The 27,982-nt window shown below is 48.5% G+C and overlaps 1 protein-coding gene across 11 annotated transcripts in view; it reads left to right on the top strand.

The window, feature by feature from the left end:
• The window catches only part of LOC123764361 (SH3 domain-containing kinase-binding protein 1), a 180,525-nt gene that overhangs the window by 88,357 nt on the left and 64,186 nt on the right, over nucleotides 1-27,982 (top strand). For 2 of the 11 annotated variants that reach the window (XM_069315993.1, XM_045752044.2), the window contains exons 1-2: nucleotides 13,740-13,789; nucleotides 15,328-15,487. The exons of 5 other annotated variants lie outside the window; for them this stretch is intronic. In XM_069315993.1, the coding sequence (XP_069172094.1) occupies nucleotides 15,470-15,487 (18 nt within the window). In that variant the 5' untranslated portion in view covers nucleotides 13,740-13,789; nucleotides 15,328-15,469. Of the gene's footprint in view, nucleotides 1-13,739; nucleotides 13,790-15,252; nucleotides 15,488-27,982 lie in introns of those variants that run through there. 4 more of the 11 variants (XM_045752046.2, XM_045752041.2, XM_045752042.2 and 1 more) reach the window with 3 other exon arrangements.

Here is a 27,982-nt window from a genome sequence, read left to right as displayed (position 1 = left end):
AAGCAGCCCGTGACAGCTGACTAACACCCAGGTACCTATTTTACTGCTAGGTAACAGGGGCATAGGGTGAAATAAACTCTGCCCATTGTTTCTCGCCGGCGCCCGGGATCGAACCCGGCACCACAGGATCACAAGTCCAGCGTGCTGCAAGTCCACCGTACCTTCAGTTGCTGGCCTTTGTTAGTTACAACATCACACAAGATTCTCCACATTTCCCCGCTGTTATAATCAGTTGTTATCCACACGACCCTGCTGGCACCCTGCTGGCACCCTGCTGGCACCCTGCTGGCTTCCTGCTGGCTCCCTGCTGGCACCCTGCTGGCACCCTGCTGGCACCCTGCTGGCACCCTGCTGGCATGAGCAGCACGCAGCCACAATAGGAAGGAACCTCTCCTTCCCTCCCTCCCGGCTGACCATTTACATATATCAGGAACATTATCATCACTATGAAAATTGCCTCGGTCGAAGTCAGAATACTTCCGTAAAGTAATTTAACAACGTTTTCCAAGCGGATAAGAACAAAAATATTGAACGTGAGCCAATTCCATTTACTTCTGTTCGGGGAAAAAAATTGTTTCCAATGAATGCAACACGAAAGCTGGAGTCAGAGCTGGTCCATAGGCTGCCAAGCCGAAGATCTGGGACTAATAAGGGCGAGAAGACGTTTAAGTGGCATCTTGAAGCACACGTAGCATCAGCCAGGATAATGGTAGGGTGGATAGAGAACCTATCCACCCCCTTGAACCCTCTTAAAGGTTGCCACACCAGCCATGGTACTCTTCACAGGACTCCTTATTACCACTATGGAGTACTGATGGACGAGCTCGTGTGTTCCCATATACCGAGGAAGGTGAAACATGGTGAGTAGAATGTGTACAGATGTACAACGATCATAATAATGTTCACATTGGAGCAGTCAAGTATATCAACTACTGGGACGACACCAGAGGACTCAAACAATTACATTCCCGGGAGCAGAGATGAAGGAACTCTCCCATAATATACACATCACATGGAAATGCTGAAGGATCAGGAAATGTAGAGGAGAGAGGTGGGTTAGTCACCACTGTGTGAGCCGTCGCTAGTGTGCGAGTGGCCCCCACTGTAACATGTACACTCAACACAATATGACCCAACCACTTGGGCTGGACGGTAGAGCGACGGTCTCGCTTCATGCAAGTCGGCGTTCAATCCCCGATCGTCCAAGTGGTTGGGCACCGTTCCTTCCTTTCCCCCGTCCCATCCTCAAATCCTTATCCTGACTCCTTCCCAGTGTTATATAGTCGTAATGGCTTGGCACTTTCCCCTGAAAACTCCCTCCCCTGAACACAATATGGTCATTAATATTCCGGTCATGACGGAAGTGTAAAATGACTGTCCCTAAGTGATGCACCACTCCACCCCCTCCACCGTCACCTCACGCCTCCCTCCCCCTCTTCGGCCATGATTGGATTCATTCTAATATGAGAGTGGAAGTATGTGACGTGTGGCGATAAGACTGGTGGAGGAGGTTGTGAGGACCATAGTAGATGTGAGGCGGGAGGGGTGAGGCGCAGGGAGGACACTCACCATGCAGGGTGTGGCTGGGTGTGTACCCCTGCACCTCCCTCTACCAGTAATGCTCTTGGCCCTATTGTTATCTCCTTGTCTTCCTTCCTCTTTGTCTTCTGTCTTGGTGCTCTTCTCTTCCTTCTAGCCCTCTCTTATTCTCCCCTTCTTCTCCTCGTCTCTCCCCTTTCTCTCCCCTCCCGTTGAGTGCATGACGCGGCGCTGGCTCCACCTTTTCCATTATTTTCTCCTTCACGTTTTTGTGGAGACGGAGAGATTGGCTTGAGCAACACTACTCTAGCCGCCGCCACCACTATTGTCAGTGACACCACCACCACCACTGCTCTCTCTGACACCACCGACGCCGTCACCACCACTGCTCCCTCTGACACCATCACGGTCACCACAACTACGACAGAATTACAGTTGCATTAAAATCAGCCCACAATGCAGATGCATAGTTTTTGTCAAAAGCATTTGACAAGTGTACCATGGAATATTAGCCCATCACATGAGAGCCAAGGGCATGCCAGGTAAAGGAGGGAGACGGACTGTCACTGTTCTAACGAGAGCAGAGTTCAATGAGTGGCAGCACACGCAAATCCCGCCAGAGTAAGACAAGTCAAGCCAGGCCGCGGGCCGGGCTTGGGGAGTAGAACATCTCCCAGAACCCCATCCAGGTTCCAGGTGGTGCCGGTCGGCCGAGCGGACAGCACGCTGGACTTGTGATCCTGTGATCCTGGGTTCGATCTTAGGCGCCGGCGAGAAACAATGGGCAGAGTTTCTTTCACCCTATGCCCCTGTTACCTAGCAGTAAAATAGGTACCTGGGTGTTAGTCAGCTGTCACGGGCTGCTTCCTGGGGGTGGAGGCCTGGTCGAGGACCGGGCCGCGGGGACACTAAAAAGCCCCGAAATCATCTCAAGATAACCTCAAGATAACCAGGTATCATCCAGGTACTGTAGGGCGCGAAGCCGTGTCGCTATCTGTAGGCCCTCGCTCTCTGACTCTTCCTCGTAGGAGGAGGACACGAATACTACCCACAATCTCGTGACGTCATCGCGGACGACACCAACACAGTATGAAAATTGCCGCTGAAAAGAGGCAGAAAGAAATCTAAATGTGATATAACATCCTGGTGATCTCCAGACTTGGTGACGCAGCTGGCTGTAGTCTAGGGCTGCCTCTAACGTGGGGCTACGTCGTATTCACGTCCCAAACCTCGTATCTTTAACGAGTAAAGTTAGTAAAGTAACGAGTAAGGTGCTTGCATTTCCACGTCGATATTATTCCTTATATTCTTCAGCTTCAGTGTATCAGTATTACTGCACCAGCCTCAGGCAGGACTTGGTAATTACTATCTTTATTTACACTGTTATTACTATCTTTATTTACACTGTTATTACTATCTTTATTTACACTGTTATTACTATCTTTATTACTATCAATGTGTTATTGTTATTGTTTACGTGTATAGCAGCGTATCATATGTTGAGTGATTTAATTACCAGGATTATACTTTACATCGTGTTTAACGTGCGCGTTTGTCATAGTGAAGTGTTATGGTCTTGCTGTAGCTGTTGGACTGGTGGGTACGAGAGTGAGCGAGAGAGTAAGAGCGCGAGTGAGAGTGGGGGGTGTATGAAGGGAGAGGTTGTGCCCTCTCATGGAGGTATGTACACTGGCTCCACCGCCCTCATCTACGCCAGAACTAACCTTAGGCCAGATTCACGAAGCAGTTAAGCAAGCACTTACGAACCTGTACATCTTTTATCAATCTTTGGCGGCTTTGTTTACAATTATTAAACAGTGAATGAGCTCCGAAGCACCAGTAGGCTGTTTATAACAATAACAACAGTTGATTGGCAAGTTTTCATGCTTGTAAACTGTTTAATAAATATAACCAAAGCCGTCAAAGATTGAGGAAAGATGTACACGTTTGTAAGTGCTTGCGTAACTGCTTCGTGAATCTGGCTCCTTGTCATTTATCCTGTTTCTAAATATCTTAAGTTGGCGCGAGCCGTCTTGTGGGTGGCGGAGGGCGCGAGGTGGGGAGAGTTGGAGGTGCATCCTTGATGTGGCGGGCGTGGAGTGGGCGGCCCTGAGGCAGCTTCTCTAACTGTACACTCACTTGTACAGTACGCTGACTGTCTTTGTTGGTAAACACCTGACATTAAGACCAACGCACGCGCACTCTCACTCCCAGTCCCACTCACTCTCATTCCCAGTCACTCACTCTCATTCTTTCTCACTCTTTCTGTGGGAGAGGGGGAGTGGGTGGGTGAATGAGCCCTATAAGTTTCCAGTGAGTGAGCACTCTGCCCTGACAGCCACAGGCGAGCACTCTGCCCTGACAGCCACAGGCGAGCACTCTGCCCTGACAGCCACAGGCGAGCACTCTGCCCTGACAGCCACGGGCGAGCACTCTGCCCTGACAGCCACGGGCGAGCACTCTGCCCTGACAGCCACGGGCGAGCACTCTGCCCTGACAGCCACGGGCGAGCACTCTGCCCTGACAGCCACGGGCGAGCACTCTGCCCTGACAGCCACGGGCGAGCACTCTGCCCTGACAGCCACGGGCGAGCACTCTGCCCTGACAGCCACGGGCGAGCACTCTGCCCTGACAGCCACGGGCGAGCACTCTGCCCTGACAGCCACGGGCGAGCACTCTGCCCTGACAGCCACGGGCGAGCACTCTGCCCTGACAGCCACGGGCGAGCACTCTGCCCTGACAGCCATGGGCGAGCACTCTGCCCTGACAGCCACAGGCGAGCACTCTGCCCTGACAGCCACAGGCGAGCACTCTGCCCTGACAGCCACAGGCGAGCACTCTGACAGCCACGGGCGAGCAAGGAGTTTACCTTGGGAACTGCCTCTTATATTCAGGGCTGTGATATCCTCAGGAAGAAAAACCCAAGGCCTACTGCAGGCCATGTGGGATATTTATTCAATTTTATATTGCCCAAAATATTATAACAAAAATATTTACTGAACGATTGCATTCAATTTTTCATACAAGATGTCATCTTACTCGAATCTATTTTTTATAATGAGATACACAGATTAGTTTGCGTTAAAAAGCATGAAAACAAAGGTTGTCCACATTTTAATATTGATGGGTGGAATGTATCTGACTTGTTCATTATTTTGTCAGTGTTAGGCCTAGTTATCTTGAACCTGAAGCTAAACAGCTGGCACTCTGATAAGACTTAATTGAATTCCTCAGATTAGGTCCTGGATTGCACCTGGATAGTTCCTGGATGGGGTTCTGGGAGTTGTTCTCCTCCTCAAGCCCAAGGGGGGCGTGGTGTGCCACTCTGCTTGATCATAGGCACTTGAGAAGACTTCAGGTTGCATGAATAGGGTGAAGGTATGAGAATATTTATGCATAGGGTGAATGTAAGGGCAAGTTACTAGTCTCAAATATATTCCATAGAATGTTGCCCCCTAAACCTCCTTCAGGACATAATAATAATAATAATTTATTATGAGGCTGAGGGTGTGGTGGATGAGGTGGAGGTAATGAAGAGGACCTCGGGTGAGAGAGAGAGAGAGAGAGAGAGAGAGAGAGAGAGAGAGAGAGAGAGAGAGAGAGAGAGAGAGAGAGAGAGAGAGAGAGAGAGAGAGAGAGAGAGAGACAGAGAGAGAGACAGAGAGAGAGACAGAGAGAGAGACAGAGAGAGAGACAGAGAGAGAGACAGAGAGAGAGACAGAGAGAGAGACAGAGAGAGAGACAGAGAGAGAGACAGAGAGAGAGACAGAGAGAGAGACAGAGAGAGAGACAGAGAGAGAGACAGAGAGAGAGACAGAGAGAGAGACAGAGAGAGAGACAGAGAGAGAGACAGAGAGAGAGACAGAGAGAGAGACAGAGAGAGACAGAGAGAGAGACAGAGAGAGAGACAGAGAGAGAGACAGAGAGAGAGACAGAGAGAGAGACAGAGAGAGAGACAGAGAGAGAGACAGAGAGAGAGAGACAGAGAGAGAGACAGAGAGAGAGAGACAGAGAGAGAGAGACAGAGAGAGAGAGACAGAGAGAGAGAGACAGAGAGAGAGACAGAGAGAGAGACAGAGAGAGAGACAGAGAGAGAGACAGAGAGAGAGACAGAGAGAGAGACAGAGAGAGAGACAGAGAGAGAGACAGAGAGAGAGACAGAGAGAGAGACAGAGAGAGAGACAGAGAGAGAGAGAGAGAGAGAGAGAGAGAGAGAGAGACAGAGAGAGAGACAGAGAGAGAGACAGAGAGAGAGAGAGAGAGAGAGAGAGAGAGAGAGAGAGAGAAAACGAACGAAGACGAGAACGAACGAACACGAGAATGAACGAACGAACGAACGAACGAACACGAGAACGAACGAACGAATGAACACGAGAACACATCGCAGGGTGAAGTATGGAGGAGGAGTCACAAGTGCGTGTGGCTGTGGTATACTCAAGTTTGAAAGTCAAGTGTTTGATCTTGTGTGTTGAAGAGGTGGTGGTGTCCGGGCGTGTTTGTGTGTTTGTCTTGACCCCCGCCCCCCGCCCCCACACTCCTCCTGGAGGTGCACCGTCGTCTGGCTGGTGGCCGAGGCTGCCCGCCCGTGGTCCTTCTCTCCCAAGACACTCCCTGGTTGAATATTTATATTGTTGGTAGTAATTATTACCCCCATTATTACCCCCAGAAAACATATACGGCACGCATAGACGCAATAAAGCACCTAAATTATTGGGATCGTCTCAAAGCCCTCCAAATGTACTCACTAGAAAGAAGACGAGAGAGATATCAAATAATATACACCTGGAAGATACTGGAGGGCCAAGTACCAAATCTACACAGTAAAATAACAACGTACTGGAGTGAACGACATGGAAGAAAATGTAGAATAGAACCAATGAAGAGCAGAGGTGCCATAGGCACAATCAGAGAACACTGTATAAACATCAGAGGTCCGCGGTTGTTCAACGTCCTCCCAGCAAGCATAAGAAATATTGCTGGAACAACCGTGGACATCTTCAAGAGGAAACTAGATTTATTCCTCCAAGGAGTGCCGGACCAACCGGGCTGTGGTGGGTATGTGGGCCTGCGGGCCGCTCCAAGCAACAGCCTGGTGGACCAAACTCTCACAAGTCGAGCCTGGCCTCGGGCCGGGCTTGGGGAGTAGAAGAACTCCCAGAACCCCATCAACCAGGTATCAACCAGGTATCTTAGGCGTCATCGTGGCGACCCGTCCTTTAGCTAGGCAACGTCTACCTTCCCCCGGAGTCTGAGTCTTAAGGACGCTGGGGGGGGGGGGGTGGAGGGAGGTGGTGACCAAGTCAGCGGTGAGGTAAGGCACTGGTGCCAGGAGGCACACATCCGGCACCCTGTGGCCTCCCCGCTCTCACTGCCCAGGTCACACACCCTCCCGCCCACCTTCTGCCTCGCCCTCTTCCACCTTGATGTATATATTTTGTATTAACACAGGTACCCGGTCATTTATGCAGGTACCCAAGGCTGTTTGAAGGGTTACGTAGTGTGTGTGTCAAGAGCCAGCTTCGGGATGCTGAACATCACCCCATCTCGCAGGATGTCATCTGTAACCTACAATGATAAACTTTGGATCCATTATGAAAATATCCTCAAGAAGACGTGAGAGTTCACTCACAGCCTGAGAGAAGCTATCCAATAAACTCGTCCTTCAGGCCAAATTATAATTCAGTATTGTAGTGTATTAGATCCAGTTCCTACTGAGCTTACACCTGGAGTACAAAGGGTTGGGAGATGTCACCTGTAGCCATCTGCCTCAGGTATCGGTTGTCCAACTTGGTCCTGGCAAGTACTAAGTCGCGCTCCCTTCTGCTGCATATATGTGCATAGTTGTCACATCTAAACAAATCACAATTTTTTATACTAATGTTTTACGGCCTCTTGAGTGAGATTTGTGTGTTACATATAGAGGAGTGATGCCCCACGGCTTGCTGCCGAGGGCATGAAGGGTTTGTGTTCTGTGTGACTGGTGATAGTGGAGCCTTGAGTCTAGCCCCAGACGGCCGGGAGACAACGCCGCCGCCTGTATACAGCCACCAGACACCTAGTCTCCTGTGTGGGTGTAGTTGTCTGTGCGGGCAGGGCTTGACGACCACCAGATCCAGAGCCCCGCTGGTATGACGCCACTCATCCCTCCTCCCGTAGCTGTGTGCTTCCTATTGTTGTCGACACCCAACCTGTTAGGCTCATCAAGGTCCCCTCCCCCTCCCTCTCAGCTGACGCTTGACCTTTCCCAAGAGGCAACCCACATCTAGAGACCTAACTCCCAGGTACGCATTTACTCTTGATTGATTACAGGCATCCAGTTGTTTTTTTCTACCACAGACGTGGCCACACATTTACAATGCTAACCAACATGCATACATTTTCTTCTGTCCTCCATGGACAGGATTAGGGATCTGTTAAACATATAGTTCAGTGATTTATTGAACACTCAACCACAGAAGGTTAGTGTAGCGCTTTTAAAATGTTAATGTAACCTACTAACATAAATACATTCATTCAAGCTATCTTCACTATCATCTTTTTACCGTTTTTTTTGTGGGAGTAAAAAAAAAAAAAATCCCCCCCCTTGCCTACCTGTCCAATTGATGCTCCCGACTACCCCTCCCCCCCCAAGATTTCCCAATCATACCTACGTAGTTTCCCCTCAAGCATACCTCCTAGATTCCCCAAGCATACCTTACCTATATTTGGATTAGTGAGTGGATGGAGCTTCACCCGCCTCTGGATAGCAAAAACCTGCCATCACCTGCTGCTAACCTGTTATTTTCTCCATGGGGCCTTCCCCCCCCCCCCCCCTTCCCCCTTATCCCGATACTTCTTTGGTGTTGATGTTGACATCCGGGTTCTGATTTCTTGTTTGCGTTCATATCCAGAAACTGGCCGGGAGTTTTTAATATTTGTGTCGGGAAGAGACAGTGAACGGAGTAGAGGGAGGTGAGAACATGGCTGGAAGAGAACGGAGGTTAACAAGAGTGGTAGAGAGGGCTTTAATGGTCAGTAACTGGGCAGCCATATTGCTGGTTGAACTGGTAGCCGTATTGGTAGCCATATTGGTAGCCATATTGTTTGCCGTACTGGTAGCCATATTGGTAGCCATACTGGTAGCCGTACTGGTAGCCATACTGGTAGCCATACTGGTAGCCGTACTGGTAGCCGTACTGGTAGCCATATTGGTAGCCATACTGGTAGCCATACTGGTAGCCATACTGGTAGCCGTACTGGTAGCCATACTGGTAGCCGTACTGGTAGCCATACTGGTAGCCGTACTGGTAGCCATATTGGTAGCCATACTGGTAGCCATACTGGTAGCCGTACTGGTAGCCGTACTGGTAGCAACTCAAAACTATTGAAAACACTGAAAAGTACAGCTTAATTATTTCTGACTCCCTTTCCTCACTGCTAGCATTAAATAGCTTACAATCAAGTGATAACTTGGATGCTCTCCGAAGCCAGACATATATACATACGCATACTTAATAATGGGTCAAAGTCAAGATGTTGTGGATTCCCTCTCACGATGGACTGCAGGAACATGATAAAGTTGAAGTCCTTGCTAACTCTGGCACCAATCTTGATTGCAACCCTTTTTCACTTAGGCTTTGTGCTTCACAAGGTGCGGAGTCCATGCCGGTGCTGCACATTCCAATATCGGTCTCGCTTCATGCAGGTCGGGGTTCAATCCCCGACCGTCCAAGTGGTTGGACTCCATTCCTGCCTCCCGTCCCATCCCAAATCCTTATCCTGACCCCTTCCAAGTGCTATATAGTCGTAATGGCTTGGCGCTTTCCCCCTGATAGTTCTTTCCTTCCTTCCTTCTCTCTTTTTTTGTTTCTCCCATCTTCATTACCTTATACGTTTTTGGATTGAATTCTAGCAACCACGTGTTTGAGCACTGGTGACAAGTATTGTAGATGCTGGTGGTGGTGGTAAGAGTGCTTGGAAATGTCAGGCAAGGAACACGCAACCTAATACTTCACCACCCCAGTGATTGCTCTCTCTTCTCTCCTCTCTTCTCTCCTCTCTTCTCTTCTCTTCTCTCCTCCTCCTCCTCCTCCTCCTCCTCCTCCTCCTCCTCCTCCTCCTCCTCCTCCTCCTCCTCCTCCTCCTCTCCTTCTCTTCTTTCCTACTCATATTCTTCTCTCTTCATTCCCTTCGTCTCCTCTCCTCCCATTTCACCTCTTGGTATGTTATTATTATCCTGTACTTAAAAGTACAGGAGTTGTGACCTGATCTTCAGCCTTGCTGGTGTCTGTCAGGCTGGGAGCTGTCAGGTCCTGCCAGCTACAAGTGTGGCCACATGTGGCGTTAAGGGGTGTGGTGTGGCTGTGATGGTGACTGTGATTATGGTGAGGGTGTCTGTGATGATGGTGAGGGGTGGTGATGGTGGTAGGGGTGCCGGTGGCTGTATCGGGTGTCAGTGCAGTTTGTGGGTGGGGCAGGGGGGGGGGCATCGTCCAGTAGTGGGCAGGGGGGGTGGGGGGGGGGGGATGCACAAAGAACGCCTACAAGTGATGCTTCACAGACCTCGTCCCCACCACACCACACCCCCTCCACTCCCCCCACACCCCCACCTCATCCCCACCACATCCCCACCACACCCCCACCACACCCCCACCACACCCCCACCACTCCCCCACCACTCCCCCCCACACCCCCACCACACCCCCACCTCATCCCCCCCACACCCCCACCCATGCCCAACACCCCCCACACCTCACCCCCACACCTCACCCCCCCCTTACCCCCCACATCTCTCCCCCCCCTCACCCCCAAACACCAAACGTAAAGAAAAGTATGCAGTTGCAGGGTTGCAAGTGTTACTCTTAGTACAAGCCTGGTACTTGTACTAAAAAATGTGGAACGTGAATTAAGTATGGTAAGTGAACCGGAGTGTGGTCCGTGGAGACACAGTATGAGGCCAAAGTATGGCAGGTGAAGCAGAGGACTGTAGCGTGCAGTGAATGTGTTGAGAGGTGGGGCACCGTGGTGAGTGTCCAACCCACGGCGTCACGTCTCTGGCCCGACACTGCCCGCGATTTTGTTGATTGTTGCCGCCCGCGAGTGGCGGGGTCCTGCCCCGGCCCCGCCCCCTGCGCTCCTCCTCGCCTGATTTACTGTAGACTCTAATTGAGGCAGGTGTGTGTAGCCAGTGGAGGCTGCTGATGGCGAGCCAGATGTGTGGGTACCTCCTGTTGTGTTATCTTATCTCATATAAGAGCGAGAGTAGAGATAAGAGAGGTAGTAGGGAGATGTGGCCACTCGCCTCCGTGCTGTGGCAGGTCGACTTGGATGAATGAGGTCGAGGGATGGGGGGAGGTACATGAGGAGCTGTGGTGGGGTGGAGCGTCTACAGGTATCTGGGTACTGCGGTGGTGTACACGTCAGGCTGCGAGCAGCCGCGTCCAACAGCCTGGTTGATCAGTCCAGCAACCAGGAGGCCTGGTCGACGACCGGGCCGCGGGGAAGCTAAGCCCCGGAAGCACCTCAAGGTAACCTCAAGGTAAGGTACGCAGCACACACCCTTGGAGAGGGCAGATTAGTGTACCTTGTTAAGCCCTATATTGTGGCTAGAGGTTTGACTGCACCCCTTGACCCGTGTAGAGTCCTGTGTACCTCTAGGAGTGTAGAGGTGACTGCCACTCACTCTTCATCCTGGCAGCCCCGACCCTCATCACCATCTCATTCTTCCCCCTGGCAACACCAACCGATATTGTAAACCAAATTATAAAGGTAATGAATATTTGAAGTTACACACAAAGAACTTCTTTGTTGCGGCGGCAGTGTGAAGTTATTTACCAGTCAATCAATCAGTCAGTCAATTAGTGCCGGGCTAGTGGCTTCAGGTTCAGTACCTGGTGCAACACTGCTCGTGTGTCGTACTTGCTCCTGTACACAGTGACGACGCCACTACTGCGCCCTTCAACTTAGTGAGTTAGTGTCGGTTGAGTGAGGAAGTGTTTCCATACATCACTGCAACTCCATATTGACTGACTTTCGCCCTCCTGGGCTAAGGTATGCTGAACTGTGTAATTACTATATGAGTACTGGAACACTTGATGATATATTGGACTTGTACCCAAGATTAACCATGTAATGTATCAATTATATAATGTATGTGATGTAACTATATAACATGAGCTTGTAAAAGCACCTTCATCACCTTCAGTGATTAAGTGCTTAATTACACACTAGTTTCTCTATCAGCTATCTCACTCTGTCAACAGAGTAAGAGAGACAAATGTATGTGAATGCATGTGTGTGTAAATATGTATGTATACATGTATGTGTACGTATATATGTGTGTGTATGTATATGTATGTGTATAAAGTATATATGAAGCTGATCAGAATTACATTTCACCTTTGTAAATGCACATTAATGACACTATGTAAAAGACACATCGAACACTTTATGTAGGGCATACGTAAATCTGTGTATTTATGTATTTACGTATGTAGGTTAGCTTAGCATTATAAAAGCACCGAATCACCTTCTGTGGTTGATTGTTCAATAAACCCTTGGACTATATGTTTAACACATCTCTAACCCTGTCCATGGGGGACAGAAGAAAATGTGTATATATGCTGGTAAGCATTGTAAATGTCTGGCCACGTTTGTGGTAGAAAAACAAATAAAAAATTAATAAAAAACTGCAACTCCTCTCTTGAAGCCCAACCACTTGGGATGGACGGTAGAGCGACGGTCTCGCTTCATGCAGGTCGGCGTTCAATCCCCGACCATCCGAGTGGTTGGGTACAATTCCTTCCCATCCCTCATCCTTATCTTGATCTCTTCCCAGTGCTATATAGTCGCAATGGCTTGGCGTTTTCTCCTAATAGTCCCCTCTCCTCTCTTGAAAGTCTCCTCCTGAGGGGATACACACACACATACATACATACATATATATATATATATATATATATATATATATATATATATATATATATATATATATATATATATATATATATATATATATATATCGACATGGAGTTTAGTTCCCAATTAGTGTAGTGTATACTAAAACATTCTCTCCCTCTCCCTTTCTCTGTCTCTGGCATATTTGAGCTACACAGTGCCAAATGTGGGGGTTCGTGAGCCTAGATAAAGAACAGTGGGAACATAGAGCCACGACTCTTCAACCTCTCCAGGCAAATATAGGAAACATTTGCCAGAACAAAGGTCAAAGTCAAGACGGAACTGGTTGGGTTCCTGGTGGATTGTGGGCTTGTAAGCGCTATGGGCTACGTATACTTGCGGACAGCAAGTAACATTAGGTAAAGTGAGGCGGCGATCATGAGGGAACCCTGACCTGAGGTCAGGGCGCGAGGCTGGAGAAAGCGTGTTCACTGCGAGAGGTCAACTGGAGGCAAGATATGAGCGTGCGCCTCACTGACGAATGTGGTGGTGCAGCGTGACGGTGGAGAATGCGGATGGGTGTGTGAGTCAAGGGTGGGCAGCGGAAACGGTGGTGGAGGAGGAGGTGCAGGAGGCTAGGGCAAGAGGTGGTGGATCAGGTGGAGGTGTGGAAGAAGGGAGTGGAGCTTACCTCCCACGGACTACGGGCAAGTGAGTTCTAGCTCTATAACCCACGCACTGGCTTTGTTGTCAGGGTTGCGTTATAATTTAACTATTCTGGGGTTCGAATTCTTTGTCGAATCTGGGCTTAAAGTTGTGGATGGAGGAGGCTTCCACAGCTTCTTCCCTCTGTGGGAAGATTATCTCTTTTCATTTGCTGTAGTTGCTTGTAAATATCTCCCGATCTCTCATCTCCCTAACCCATCTTCATTACCTCATACTTGCTGGGATTGAATTCTTCCAACCATTTCTTTGCACGCTCCTGGACTTGGTCAAGGCCTCTCCGCAAGTCTCTGCAGTCCTCTGCGCTTTTTATATTCCGCGTAAGCTTTGAGGCGCCTGTAAACATTGGCAGGTACCAGCTCCCACCCTCCGGTAGGCCATACTTGTAGACGGGGAACAGTAGTGATCCTGGGACGGGCCCGTGGAGCGTGTCAATCCTTACATTCCTGCCTCTCGAACCCTCTGTGACTCCTTGTCCTTATCCAGTGGTGGAGGGGGAATAGGAAGGGGTGTTGAAGGGTTGGTGGTTGTGGTGGTGGTGGGTGGTGAGGGAGGAGGAGGAGCGGTGATGGTGGTGGCGGCGGCGGGTGACCATCGGGAGCCAGTCAGTGAGCTGTGTGAGTGTGTGTGAGGGAGGTGGTGTGTGTGGACGGTCAGTAAGGCAGCCTCACAACTGTGTACTCGGTGACGTGTCTCCTGCCCCAGCCTCACTCTTAACCCAAACTCGCCCTCTTCTGCTATTATAACACCCCCCACCTCCCCTGTGATGTGATAATACCCCCCCTCCTCTCTGTGATGTGATAACACCACCCCTCTGTGATTTGATAACTCCCCCCCCCCCTGTGATTTGATAACGCTCTACCCCCTGTGATGTGATAACATTCCCTTGTGATTTGATAACACCCCCCCTCCCACCTGATTTGATTACCCCCCTGTGATGTGATAACACCCCAGTGATCTGATAACACCCCAGTGATCTGACAACTGGCCGGGCTGTGACCTATACCCACCTGTGATAAAGAACATAACCCCTGTGCTCTGAGAACCCCCCCCCCCCTCCCCCATGTGATGTGAGAACAGTCACTTTCGTTGAGAAATACAAGAAGTTATCACCTGGGACGCGAGCCTCCACCACCACAACAACACACACACTACTAGCCCCATCCTCTTGGCTGGCTTCACACCTCGGAAACAAAATTATGTAATCGGTGAACAATTTTAATTTGCTAAAAATTGGAATTGTGAATTCGCTGAGTAACATCATTTCCGCAGCCTTTTGCCGGCCCGAGTTTCAACCTTACACCCCTTGTGTAAGGTTGTTATTGGCGTAAGCAATTGGGGCGTAAGGTCGAATCTTACATTTAGGTACATGTGTAGAGCTGCCCCCTGATACCCACCACCCTGCTGCTATCTCGTGTACATGTGTAGAGCTGCCCCCTGATACCCACCTCCCTGCTGCTATCTCATGTACATGTGTAGAGCTGCCTCTGATACCCACCTCCCTGCTGCTATCTCATGTACATGTGTAGAGCTGCCCCTGATACCCACTACCACCCTGCTGCTAGTGGGTATCACTAGCAGTGATTCCCACAAGGCCAGGTGTGTGGTGGGGGGGGGATATTACGCTGATGTAAAGTCACGAAAATGAAAGTATCGGAGGAAAGATTGGAAATTGACAGTTTTATGTTGCAGTAAATACAAGCTACAGCAGCGTGTTGGTGAGGCGTGCTGTGGTGTGGTGGTGTTGAGGCGCTGTGGTGTGGTGGTGAGGCGGTGTGGTGTGGTGGTGAGGCGCGGTGTGGTGTGGTGTGGTGGTGGTGGTGGTGAGGGAGAGACGGAGCGTGTTGATGTAGCCGGGAAGGAAGGACAGGTCACAGCATCCTCCCCCCCATCCCCAGATAATCAAGTCCCTCTACACCTGTGACCCCCCCCTCCCCCCACCCCCCATCCCCAGATAATCAAGTCCCTCTACACCTGTGACCCCCCCCCTCCCCCCAAACCGTTTACCACAGGTGGGCTTGGGGGGTGTTCTTACCACTGAACTAGTGAGCCACCATCGGCCAGTATCAGTGCGCTATATGCCCTGTGATTTTGACAACTTGAGCCGTTTCTCAGAGATCCAAACTGGTTTAGAAACTGATGGTAACTTGTTAACTCGGTAGATGATCTGAATTAAGTTGATTGTTATAGTGACTGATTAACATTAGTGTTTGGATCCTGGCGGTTGTGACCTCAGCAGATGACCCGAGTAAGTGCGGTGGACTCGCCCGAGAGGTGAGCCAGAGTACTGAGCGGACGCCTCAGGTCAACGGAAGGTTCAGGTGCCACCCTAATGACGGAGACTTCACAGGTGAGTGAGAGTGTGTGCAGGTGGTGGTGGTGGTGGTGCCACAGCTGGTCGCCTGGGGTAGGTGGTGGTGGTGGTGTCTCAGGTGGTCTTGGTGCACGTGCTGGACTAGGGAGCGGCTGGTCACCACGGCAGTGTACCAAATATAAACTACATCAGTGGGTAATACTCCATATTATGTACGTTTGTCAATCTGTCATGTCAGTGTGACGGTGTTTGAGGGTATGACTTACTGTCGTGTCGTATGGCTTACAGGCTTATCCTTACTTGATTATCGTGCCCTCCAGGGGCTTGACGGCTGAGTGGACAGCGTCCGGGATTCGTAGTCCTGAGGTTCCGGGCTCGATCCTTGGCGGAGGCGGAAACAAATGGCCAGAGTTTCTTTCACCCTGATGCGTCTGTTCACCTAGCAGTAAATAGGTACCTGTAAGTTAGACAGCTGCTCCGAGCTGCTTCCCGGGGGGCGGGGTGGTGGGTGTGGAAAAACCTAAAACCGTTGATTGATTAACAGTTGAGACGCGGGCCCAAAAAAGCCAGAGCTCAATCCCCCCGTAAGCACAACTAGGTGAGTACGATTAGGTGAATACAACTAAGCAAGTACACACACGCACGCACACACGTACACGCACGCTCATGACAGGTGTTGAGCCTCCACCCACACCTGTACACACATTTACTTCCACCATCTTAGAAGGGCAACATACACAATCTTCAAACCACTGTCATTTATTCTTGGTGTGGTGGACAATATGGTGTTGACCTGACGTCCGTCACCTGCTGTCACCTGCTGCCACCTGCTGCCACCAGGAGGGACGGACAGGCATGACGTAGCCCCACAGGACAGAACCACCACTACCACCTTCCCAAGCACTGTAACATTATTTATACAACTGAAACCCTTGGGTTGTGAAGTTTTGAAACTAGTAAATTGTTTAATAACTGTAAACCAAGCTGCCGTGATTGAGGAAAGATGTAGAGGTGTCGTAAGGTGGGCGAGTAAATGCGTGATAATGTTGGACTAGTGGAGCCAGTCAACACACTCCCTGGTTCATTCTCGCTCGCCACAGTGTTTATCATCTCTGTTTATTTAAATCCTTCTCAGCCTGTCGTAAAACCCCCAAGTGCTTTACAAATATATAGCCATATAAGGGCTTCTTCTGTGTGTGTGTGTGTGTGTGTGTGTGTGTGTGTGTGTGTGTGTGTGTGTGTGTGTGTGTACTCACCTATTTGTGCTTGCGTGGATTGAGCTTTGTCTCCTTGGTCCCGCCTCTCAACTGTCAATCAACTGGTGTACAGATTCCTGAGTCTACTGGGCTCTATCATGTCTACATTTGAAACTGTGTGTATGGAGTCAGCCTCCACCACATCGCTTCTTAATGCATTCCATTTACAAACTACTCTGACACTGAAAAAATTCTTTCTAATGTTTCTGTGGTTCATTTTGGTACTAAGTTTCCACCTGTGTCCCCCTTGTTCGTGTCCCCACCCGTGCTGAAGAGTTTGTCTTTGTCCACCCTGTCAATTCCCCTGAAAATTTTGTAGGTGTTTATCATGTCTTCCCTTACTCTTCTGTCTTCCAGGGACGTGAGGTTCAGCTCCTTCAGCCTTTCCTCGTAGCTCGTGTGTGTGTGTGTGTGTGTGTGTGTGTGTGTGTGTGTGTGTGTGTGTGTGTGTGTGTGTGTGTGTGTGTGTGTGTGTTCACCTAGTTGTGCTTGCGGGGGTTGAGCTTTGCTCTTTCGGCCCGCCTTTCAACTGTCAATCAACTGTTACTAACTACTAATTTTTTTTTGTTCACCACACACACACACAGACAGACAGACAGACAGACAGACAGACAGACAGACAGACAGAGGAAGCAGCCCGTAACAGCTGTTTAACTCCCAGGTACCTATTTACTGCTAGGTAACAGGGGCATCGGGGTGAAAGAAACTGCCCATTTTGTTTTCTCGCCAGCGCCGGGAATTGAACCCGGGCCACAGGATTACGTGTCCAGCGTGCGTGCAGTTGTGTGTGTACGTGCATATGTATGCGCTCGCGCCTACTCAGTTGGTTTGAACCCTCATCACGGCCCACAAGGGCCGTGATGAGGGTTCGAACTTACGCCCGGGATGATCTCAGACGCTGCCTTAGTCGACTAGGCCACGACATGGTAAAAGAATTGCAACCAGGAGTTGCACTGACCTCACACGGATCCTACAGCTTATCCGAGGCACAAACCAGGATTTTTACACAATCCCCCCCCCCCCCCCCCCCCCCCCGTGCACTCTGGCTCTGCCAACAAGCTCTTCTACCTCTTCGCCCTCACTTCAGTACACACAGACACAAATCACAATAGTGTTATGCATCACGCTATTGTGACTTCTGTCAGTTGGTTGTTTTCAGGTCGAACATTAGCTCCCAAGTAACGCCTTTCCAGGTACTTATCATTTACTAAAGTGAATCTCATGTCTTAGGCCTATGTGTATCTATATTTTCTTCTGAAGTTGTTGTTCTGAATTCGTGTCTATAATATTTTATCTTAGACCATTTGTTTGGAAGTCTTGTGGTAAAGTACTGACGGAAAGACCTTTACTAACATTTAATACAACAGGCAGATAATATTGCTGCTGTTCTGTAATAATAAATTAACTCGGAAAATACGTCAGTGGGAGGAGAGCCAATAGTCGCCATCATTAAATTTAACAGAAAAGTCTGGCATGGAGCTCACTTTAAGCTCCACACAAGAGGCCCTGAGCGTAGTATTATGGGAAGTAAAGAGCTCCCATTATCAACACATTTATCGTCTACTATTAAGGGAGGTGGTCTTTCCTATTCCAGTTCTATCTAGCTTATTGTTGGCCGGTGATAATTAGATTTAAGAATTCCGGTCAGAATACGTAGCCAGCCAAGAAGGTATTTATATTTAACTCTATTATAATAATATAATTATAAATATAGTTTAATTATATTTATAATTATATTTATTAATATATTTTAAATTTATATTTAAGAAGGTAGAATATTTAACTTTTATTTAATCAATATACAATATTACCCCTGATATAGCTGTCCCATTTAGGATTAAAACTACTATTATGTGTGCCCTTTGACAAGTGAAATTGAAGGGGAAGAATTATTAATAATTACCTGTCAACTAGTAAATGTAATGAAGTCAGAGCCTCGCCCACAATAATTGACTGGTGTGTCTCATCCGTGTTCATACCCGGTTGTCTAGGCCATAATCATCTATACAGATAAGCTGGGTTCAATTTTAGTTACTAATATATGTAGTCTTATACTGTAGAGAATGTCTACTAATCAATAATTTTGATAGACTATATATATATATATATATATATAACCATAAACCACCTAGAATATGTAGAAAGCGATTTGTAAGAGTTTAAATCATACAGTCCACTTTAAATATCATACAGTCCGTTATGAAAACATATAAATTAACAAAAATAAATCACTATATAAATTAACGTAAAATTAAATCAATATAAATTACTATATAAATTAGAATTCATTAATATAAATTGCAATATATAAATCTCAAGTCAGTTTTCCCAACAAATACAGACAGCTGACCAGGTCACGTGGTTTACCTGCCGTCTTTTTTTTTTTTTTTTTTTTTTTTGCCGGTTTACCTGGCCTCTCTAGCTGACGTTTTGGGACTAGCCTAGCCTACCCCCTGGGCATGGTCTGGGACTAGTCTACCCCCCTGGGCGTGGTCTGGGACTAGTCTACCCTACCCTGGGCGTGGTCTGGGACTAGCCTAGCCTACCCCCCTGGGCGTGGTCTGGGACTAGTCTACCCTACCCTGGGCGTGGTCTGGGACTAGCCTAGCCTACCCCCCTGGGCGTGGTCTGGGCCTAGCCTACCTTACCGTGGGCGTGGTCTGGGACTAGCCTAGCCTATCCCCCTGGGCGTGGTCTGGGACTAGCCTAGCCTACCCCCTGGGCATGGTCTGGGACTAGTCTACCCCCCTGGGCGTGGTCTGGGACTAGCCTAGCCTACCCCCCTGGGCGTGGTCTGGGACTAGCCTAGCCTACCCCCCTGGGCGTGGTCTGGGCCTAGCCTACCTTACCGTGGGCGTGGTCTGGGACTAGCCTAGCCTACCCTCTGGGCGTGGTCAGGACTAGGGTGGGCGTGGCCTGGCACTGGTGCGGAGGACAAGAGATAAAGGTTGTGTCTGGTTACCATTTTGGAGAAAGCTTACGCGACCTTTGATTGTAATGGTTGACTTTCCTGAACTTTACGCTGAGGTGACAAGGCTCAATCTCTCCGCCCCACTGCTGCTGGCCTCTACACTACACACTATTGTATTCTCTCTCTTTACCAATGTGGGTTCTCCATCTGAGCTATTGTACATTCTGAACATTTGGTCATTATGTACTTCAGTACCCCCTTTAATATCTTGTATGTTGCAATCACGTTTTTTTTTCACGAGGAAAATCCAATTATCTTAGACTTTTCTCCTACTTCATTTATATAAGTTTTGGGGTCAATCTTGCTCCCAAATCTAGTCCCAAAACAAGGTATTGCTCAACTACTTTGGGTTTGTTGGTGATTTAGATAGTGTGGCATGAGGTGCTGTACGGCATGACTGTTCGTTCATATAATGGATGGGAACTTGTGTGAGGCTACCATGTAATGGTGGGGATTTTTGGTGTCATTATTTTGCTGTGTTTGTTTGTTGGACCGCCGGTGTTAGTCCAGCAGTGGGTTAGTGGTGGTGTAGGTGTGGTGGTGGTTGCCGGTGTGGTGGTGGTGCCGGTGTGGTGGTGGTGCAGGTGTGGTGGTGGTGCCGGTGTGGTGTTGGTTGCCGGTGTGGTGTTGGTTGCCGGTGTGGTTGCCGGTGTGGTGGTGGTGCCGGTGTGGTGGTGGTTGCCGGTGTGGTGCAGGTGTGGTGGTGGTGCCGGTGTGGTGGTGGTTGCCGGTGTGGTGGTGGTGCAGGTGTGGTGGTGGTGCCGGTGTGGTGTTGGTTGCCGGTGTGGTGGTGCAGGTACGGGTGTGGTTGCCGGTGTTGTGGTGGTGCAGGTGTGGTGGTGGTGCAGGTGTGGTGGTGGTGCAGGTGTGGTGGTGGTGCCGGTGTGGTGGTGGTTGCCGGTGTGGTGGTGCAGGTACGGGTGTGGTTGCCGGTGTGGTGGTGGTGCAAGTGTAGTGTTGCAGGTGCGTGAATTACTTGCAGCTAATCCTACAGAGCAGTGGTTTGGTGACCTAATTGCTTGTTTAAATTCGATAATTGTATTCATTGACGATCGTTTTAATTTAAATGGTAATGTGTTCCTAGCTCAAACAACGTGGGATTTATTATTCTGTTTTTATGTCTTGTGTCGGGCAGTGTGTGTGTATAGCGGTGAAGGCGGTGTTAATCTCTCTCGCCACAGGTTCTGTAACTCTGCTGATCTACCGGAACCTCCTTGGGCATCTGTATCAAAGAGGAGTTCTTGCTTGTATAGATTCTCTCATTTTCTGGTCCATGATGACGGAGGTTGTGTCGCATCTGCCATTGTATCATCGTACAGACTCACCGACGTGAGCCTTGGGAGCCGGTCGGCCGAGCGGACAGCACGCTGGACTGTGATCCTGTGGTCCCGGGTTCGATCCCGGGCGCCGGCGAGAAACAATGGGCAGAGTTTCTTTCACCCTATGCCCCTGTTACCTAGCAGTAAATAGGTACCTGGGTGTTAATCGGTTGTCACGGGCTGCTTCCTGGGGGTGGAGGCCTGGTTGAGGACCTGGCCGCGAGGACACTAAAGCCCCCGAAATCATCTCAAGATAACCTCAAGATAACGTGTTCTACCCTCCGCTCCTCAGTAACCTCGTCACGGTGGTCGCTGGGTGATGCCTCTTAACTTGTACAAGTGTCGTGTGTATGAAGCTTTATGCTTGTCAATTTCCACAGATTGCAACACGAAAATGAATCCTCAGGAACATTGATTGATTGATGAAGATTAAGCCACCCAAGAGGGGGCACGGGCATGAATATCCCTCCTCCCTGATATGTTAGCATTTTCACATCTCTTAATATCAGCGAATATGAATCCCTCAGTTTACTGCTTGATTTATTGTAAGACTTTATAGTGCAGGTCGTGGCCCATTGGAGGTTGGTGCTCGTCTTGTCTCTTTAGGTCTTTTTAAGCCATAACAGTAGGGATAGGGGTGGGCAGTGACGGGTGGTAGGGGTGGGCAGTGACGTGGGTGGTAGGGGTGGGCAGTGACGTGGGTGGTAGGGGTGGGCAGTGACGGGTGGTAGGGGTGGGCAGTGACGGGTGGTAGGGGTGGGCAGTGACGTGGGTGGTAGGGGTGGGCAGTGACGTGGGTGGTAGGGGTGGGCAGTGACGTGGGTGGTAGGGGTGGGCAGTGACGGGTGGTAGGGGTAGCGACAGCTGTAGGCTTGCATGGGTAATTATTTATAATGGTAGGGATATGGGGTACCCCATGAAAAGCGTGGTGGTTGTGGTAGAAAGGGCGGGATAGTGGTGGTTGTGGGGGTAGGGGTGAGGGCGGGATAGTGGTGGTTGTGGGGGTAGGGGTGAGGGCGGGATAGTGGTGGTTGTGGGGTAGGGGTGAGGGCGGGATAGTGGTGGTTGTGGGGGTAGGGGTGAGGGCGGGATAGTGGTGATTGTGGGGGGGTAGGGGTGAGGGCGGGGTATGAGGGTAGACAATGTGATAACGAAGGTGAGGGTGGAGAGGGCAGGGTGAGTGGCGGTGAGGGAGGGCAATGGGTGGTGGTGGAGTGGCCAACCCGTTCTCACGAATAGTACATCGCGTGTTGACGTATAATTTTTCCTAAAGCCACAAACTGATGTAATAAGAATTACAACGGCTCGCAAATTTGACATGAGGTCCCGTTTTCTATTCGTGGGTCCTAAATTCGATTAAGCTCGGTTAATTTAGTACACCAGTTTAGTGACGTTGGGAACGCTGGAGGAGGCGGAGCAGGAGTGAGAGTGACACAGGAAGCTGGTCAACTCTCACCCATTATCTGCCACTTCCGAGCTCTGCCTGTTGATCCCTGCCTGGCTCTCCCTCCCTCCCTCTCTGCCGCTCAGAGAGGTTGGACTTCTCAGAACCTTCTGAGAAGAACGAGTCCTCGCTCGTTCTGATTCTCATCAACTTTGCAATAGTAGCAAAGCGTAACACTTGACTATCAAGGGTCCCTGTACTGAAGCAGTTTTTCTCCCTTGCTGTTAGGGGTTTTCTCAGCCAATTGAGTAATCTGCCAGTTACGCTGGCCTAGTTATTAAGCTAGTACAGTAGCAACTTCTTGTTAGGTGAATTTAAGATAGGTTAGGTTTAGTTAGGATAGTTGAGGATAAGTTATGTTACGAGTTAGTTAGAAGTTGTTAGGATAAGTTAGTTTAAGTTGGGTTAAGTTGGTTTGGGCAAAGCTAGGACGCGATAGGTTGCGTTAACGGTAAATTACAATAGGTAATGTTAGTTTAGGATACGAAATGATACGTTAATCACGATATTGTGGCTTGTCAAGATCATGACTTGTCCTGTGAAAGTACTAACAGGTTATTCCAAAGCCGTGTTGACCCATTGTGAACATAAGCATTCCACGAGTCCCTGCATACTTTCCTACCATAGTATTTACATACACTTGTCTCTCAGATACTTCAACGGTACTATCCAGTTTTATAGTCTGCTTTTCCGATATTTCTGGTATTGTTTCTGGCTATTGTTTTGTTTGTTTTTCCCCAGTCTAAAATTCCACGTTGTTTGAGATATATTGGGTTACAATTCCTACATTTGCTTTAAATATACTGCCTAGTTTTCCCCCGTACTTTTACTCTCCACATTGCAGGCGACGAGTCACAATAACGTGGCTAAAGTAAGTTGACCAGACCACACACTAGAAGGTGAAGGGACGACGACGTTTCGGTCCGTCCTAGACCTGAGAATGGTCCAGGACGGGCCGAAACGTCGTCGTCCCTTCACCTTCTAGTGTGTGGTCTGGTCAACTCTCCACTTTGTTCGTTTTCCCACAGATAATGGGCACATTTGTTATGGTTTGTATGTCATACAAAACCCAGTGATAAAGACATTGCTTCACACCACAGTTATGATGTAATTGTTCCTAAGCAGAGTGGAACGTGTATTTAGGTATAAAGCATGTAATGCCCCGCGGAAGAGGTCAAAATGTCACCTTAACATTGCACAACAGCTGCCATACTGCTAATCTACGCCAGTCAAGCCAGCCCCAGGCTAGGCTTGACTTGTGAGAACTTTGTGCACTAGGCTGTTGCTTGTAGCGGCTCGCATGCCCACATATCCACCACAGCCAAAAGCAGATACCTATCATTTAAATACACTGTACAGTATTATAGGAAAAAGAGAAGAGGAAGATCAATATTTTCTGAATCGAAGAGTACGTTAGCATAATTTTGTGATTAAGTTGTATTTTATCGTAATTCCAGTATTTTGCGTTGTGTAGTGAGTCTTTAAATTATCAGTTTTTCTCTTATTTAAAGCACAATAATACAATATGTATATACAATAAAGCAAAGCAATATACGACAGAGCTCTAGCAAAACTAGCCTCCATCCTCAAAGGCGTGATACAAATAACAATCACATACAATCACTATGCATTATTTTTCGATAGATTATGACAGACACACAATCACTTATAATGTAGTAAACGCCAATTTTAAAACATCCGTATCTAATTATAATGTGGTGGTGTAAAGAAAATGACGCGTTGTTTTGCGAAAAGAAAAATTCAAACGTGTTTCTTAGGAATCTAATTTTGAAGTTTAACGAGTTTGTGATCGTATCACAATAGAAATATTCGGGCGACTTCATTTTAATGGGGTTTGCAAATTGCCTGAAGAAAATGTTTTTCGATTTTAAGGTCTGACGATTAAAGTATCGCAAGTTTTGAAATGAGTTGTACGATGAACAATAGCATTGTAATACAAGGTTTTACTAGTATTTCACTTTCATTTGAAATTGCTTTCCAAGGCCGCACTTACTGAAGACTACAGGTTCCCCGCCCCAACACTAGGCTATAGTCCCAACACTAGGCTATAGTCCCAACGCTAGGCTATAGTCCCAACACTAGGCTATAGTCCCAACACTAGGCTATAGTCCCAACGCTAGGCTATAGTCCCAACACTAGGCTATAGTCCCAACGCTAGGCTATAGTCCCAACGCTAGGCTATAGTCCCAACACTAGGCTATAGTCCCAACACTAGGCTATAGTCCCAACGCTAGGCTATAGTCCCAACACTAGGCTATAGTCCCAACACTAGGCTATAGTCCCAACGCTAGGCTATAGTCCCAACACTAGGCTATAGTCCTGTCTGTGTAGGGGCGGGTGGACGGTTCCAATTTATCTTTGTAATTTTGATTTCTGTTTAGTATCTTGGTATTTAATTTTACTCTCGGAATATTAGCATACGGTAGGCTTTGTGGCATAGTGCTTGTAATTATTACCGAGGCTCAGGGTATCCAAGGTGAACTTTCTTTAACTTATTATTTGTGTTCTAGTCTTTTCTGTTATTTTCTCCGCTGCAGCAGCTAGTTTAAACACTGCAGACATGTACTTGTGGCAAGACCAGAGATGCTGCTCCTTCTGGTTGTCTGGGTAAGGTCAAGGGCACCTGCTTTGGTCGTTAGCACTATGTGACAAGATATGTGGGAAGCACACCCCACATAATTACATCTGGCACACGTAAAGTATGCTCAACTCTATCACACAATAACCTCTTAAGCTTGTTGCTTGCTCTTGTTACCAGCCTTATCTCTCACAATAGCAGTGTATTAACGCAAACAACAAATCAAGATATTGTAATCTCTTAATATGTATGAGATCTGTCTGGCAGCCTCACATTCGCTTCATTCTACCTCAATTGTCACATCTAACGCTTTTAATGTTTATCAAAATTTGTTCATCTTGATTGTCGGTCAGTTAATGATGAACACACGGGTCTCGAATATAAAGTTGGTACATTTTCTCACTATACGTTCCTTAAAGACTCCTTACTGTTCTTGTTTTAATTGATCCTCTACTTCATCTGCCACCGGTGCTGGTATATGTGGGATTTCTTCCCTGACACTTTGCTTTATCTCGTCAACTTTGTTTGAGATAACGTCAGCATTTGTTTTTTATACTCTCCTGGTGGCCACACCAGGCGCGTGCTGGGGTGGGAAGGCGGATGGAAGGGGAAGTAGAATAATTGTCGTGGTTGGGAAGGGTGGAAGGTGGGTTTGTGAAGTACGGAGAGACTTGGGGAAGACAAAATCTAAGGAGTGATGTTTTGGGTGGAGTTTGAGATATGTTCTAGTTTTGTAAAGTGAAGGCTGAGAGAGAATGTTGGAGGTGTGGGTGAGAGAGATGGGGAGGGGGAAGGGGGCGGGGTTGGAGGGAGGAAGGGTTAAATTGTAGGGTTCATGGTTTTGAGGTTTGGAGAGGTAAGCAGTACGTGCTGTTTTAGGAGAGAGTTGTAGGCTGGGAGGCTGTGAAGGAGGACTGGAAGAGGAGGATTAGGTTGTATTGGAAGGTAAGGATGGTAGGTGGGGGTTTGGAGTGGGGGGAAGGAGATCTGTGCTGGGGAGGGCCAAGCATGGGGGGGGGGGGTCAGAGATTGGGGAGTAACAGTCTGTGTGGAGGAGGATCCCAGGGGAAATATGCCCAGGATATTTTCTCTTATGGAGGGAAGCAAGATGGAAAAATGGGAAGAGTGAGTTTTGTGCATGTTACAGGATGAGAGCCACGCTCGTCCCGTCTCCCAGTACTCTCACATGACGCTTTGAACCTACTGACGGTTTTGGCCTCCGTCACCTTCACAATCGTGAACAATTTTAGTATATCACGACCCATGTATTCAAAAGGGATTCTGAAGCTGGAAAGTATACCATCCTCGCCGTGTTGTCTGTGTTCCTCTGGTGAGTCTACTATCCTGAACCACCCCTAGAGATGGAGTACGTCTGATACCATATTCCTTATGAAGGAGGAAATGTATATGTTTATCTCTCAGAATGTTTGGTAATATGTTTATTGTTTGTGATGTGTGTATATGTATGTATTAACACGATGTACTGTACGGGGGTGAAAATAGCTTGAGCTACCTCATCCCTTTGTGTGTATTTTACATCAATAAACTTATTTCAATTTCAACCCCAAGAGCTTGGTCAGGTTTTAATGTTTTTTTTTCACATAATTTGTAGTGTATGTCTGCGCGCGCGCGCTAATCGGGCACGTGTGTACGTTAAAATTTCACTATAAGAAGGAAGCCCTTGACTGCTTGGGAGCCGCCATTGACCAAGTAGGAAGGTCGGGTTAAGGCCGCTCGTGTCTTGGGAAGCCTGACTGGAAGTGTTGGGGAAGCATAGCTGTGGATGGGGGGAGGGAAGCAGCTATGCTTCCCTCCCCCCACACACCCACAGCCATGCTTCCCCCCCCCCACACCCACAGCTATGTTCAGCTCAACACCCATCAAGACAGTGTTGAACATATTCATGGTCTATCAAACACAACTCTTGACAAGTGTAATTAGAAGTGAACTCTTTAAATAAATTTGAAGACATTTAAAGCATAAATACACCAGCAGATGTTAGTGAATTTGACACTAAATGTGTCAAACAATGTACTTGTCTGGGGGCAAGTAACAAAATCATTACACGAACAGATGTTATCCGGGAACAAATCCACAAGGGCCGTGACGAGGATTCGAACCTGCGTCCGGGAGCATCCCAGACACTGCCTTAATCGACTGAGAACTTCGGTTTCAACTCTTTTACCCTGTCGTAGCTCAGTCGATTAAGGCAGTGTCTGGGATGCTCCCGGACGCAGGTTCGAATCCTCGTCACGGCCCTTGTGGATTTGTTCATTTGATGCATCTCGTTAGTGTGATCTCTGTGTGTAAAGATGTTGTCAGAGGTTGAATAAGACTTGGAGAACGTTCGTAGGTCGTAGTCCTAAGGGTTCGGGTTCGAGTCCCGGAGCGAGGCAAACACAACTGGGCAGAGGTTGTTTCACTGGATGGCCGAGTGCGCCTGTATGGGGGGATGGTGTTATGTCGACTGATACGGAGACACACACTATCTTGAGATGAATTCGGGGCTTTAGTGTCCCCGCGGCCCGGTCCTCGACCAGGCCTTCACCCCCAGGAAGCAGCCCGTGACAGCTGACTAACACCCAGGTATCTATTTTACTGCTAGGTAACAGGGGCATAGGGTGAAAGAAACTCTGCCCATCGTTTCTCGCCGGCGCCCGGGACCACAGGATCACAAGTCCAGTGTGCTGTCCGCTCGGCCGACCGGCTCCCTACATCACAACAAAGACAAAGATAATTGCAGTAGGCCTTTTGCCCCATATGCGGCTGCTGCTGTTTGTATTCACCCACACTCGTTCATACATGTCTGTCTGCCCTACGCTGGGAACAATCCCGTGAGCCACGTCTCTTATGTTATCCGGTAATTTATTCTATACATAGACTAAACTTGAGCCGTTTAGAGGCATGCCCACAACTACCATGAATATCCTGGTTAGCTCCAG

The sequence above is a fragment of the Procambarus clarkii genome, chromosome 82 (assembly GCF_040958095.1).
Source record: "Procambarus clarkii isolate CNS0578487 chromosome 82, FALCON_Pclarkii_2.0, whole genome shotgun sequence".
Taxonomy (NCBI): Eukaryota; Metazoa; Arthropoda; class Malacostraca; order Decapoda; family Cambaridae; genus Procambarus; species Procambarus clarkii.
This window is presented reverse-complemented; position numbering and strand designations above follow the sequence as displayed.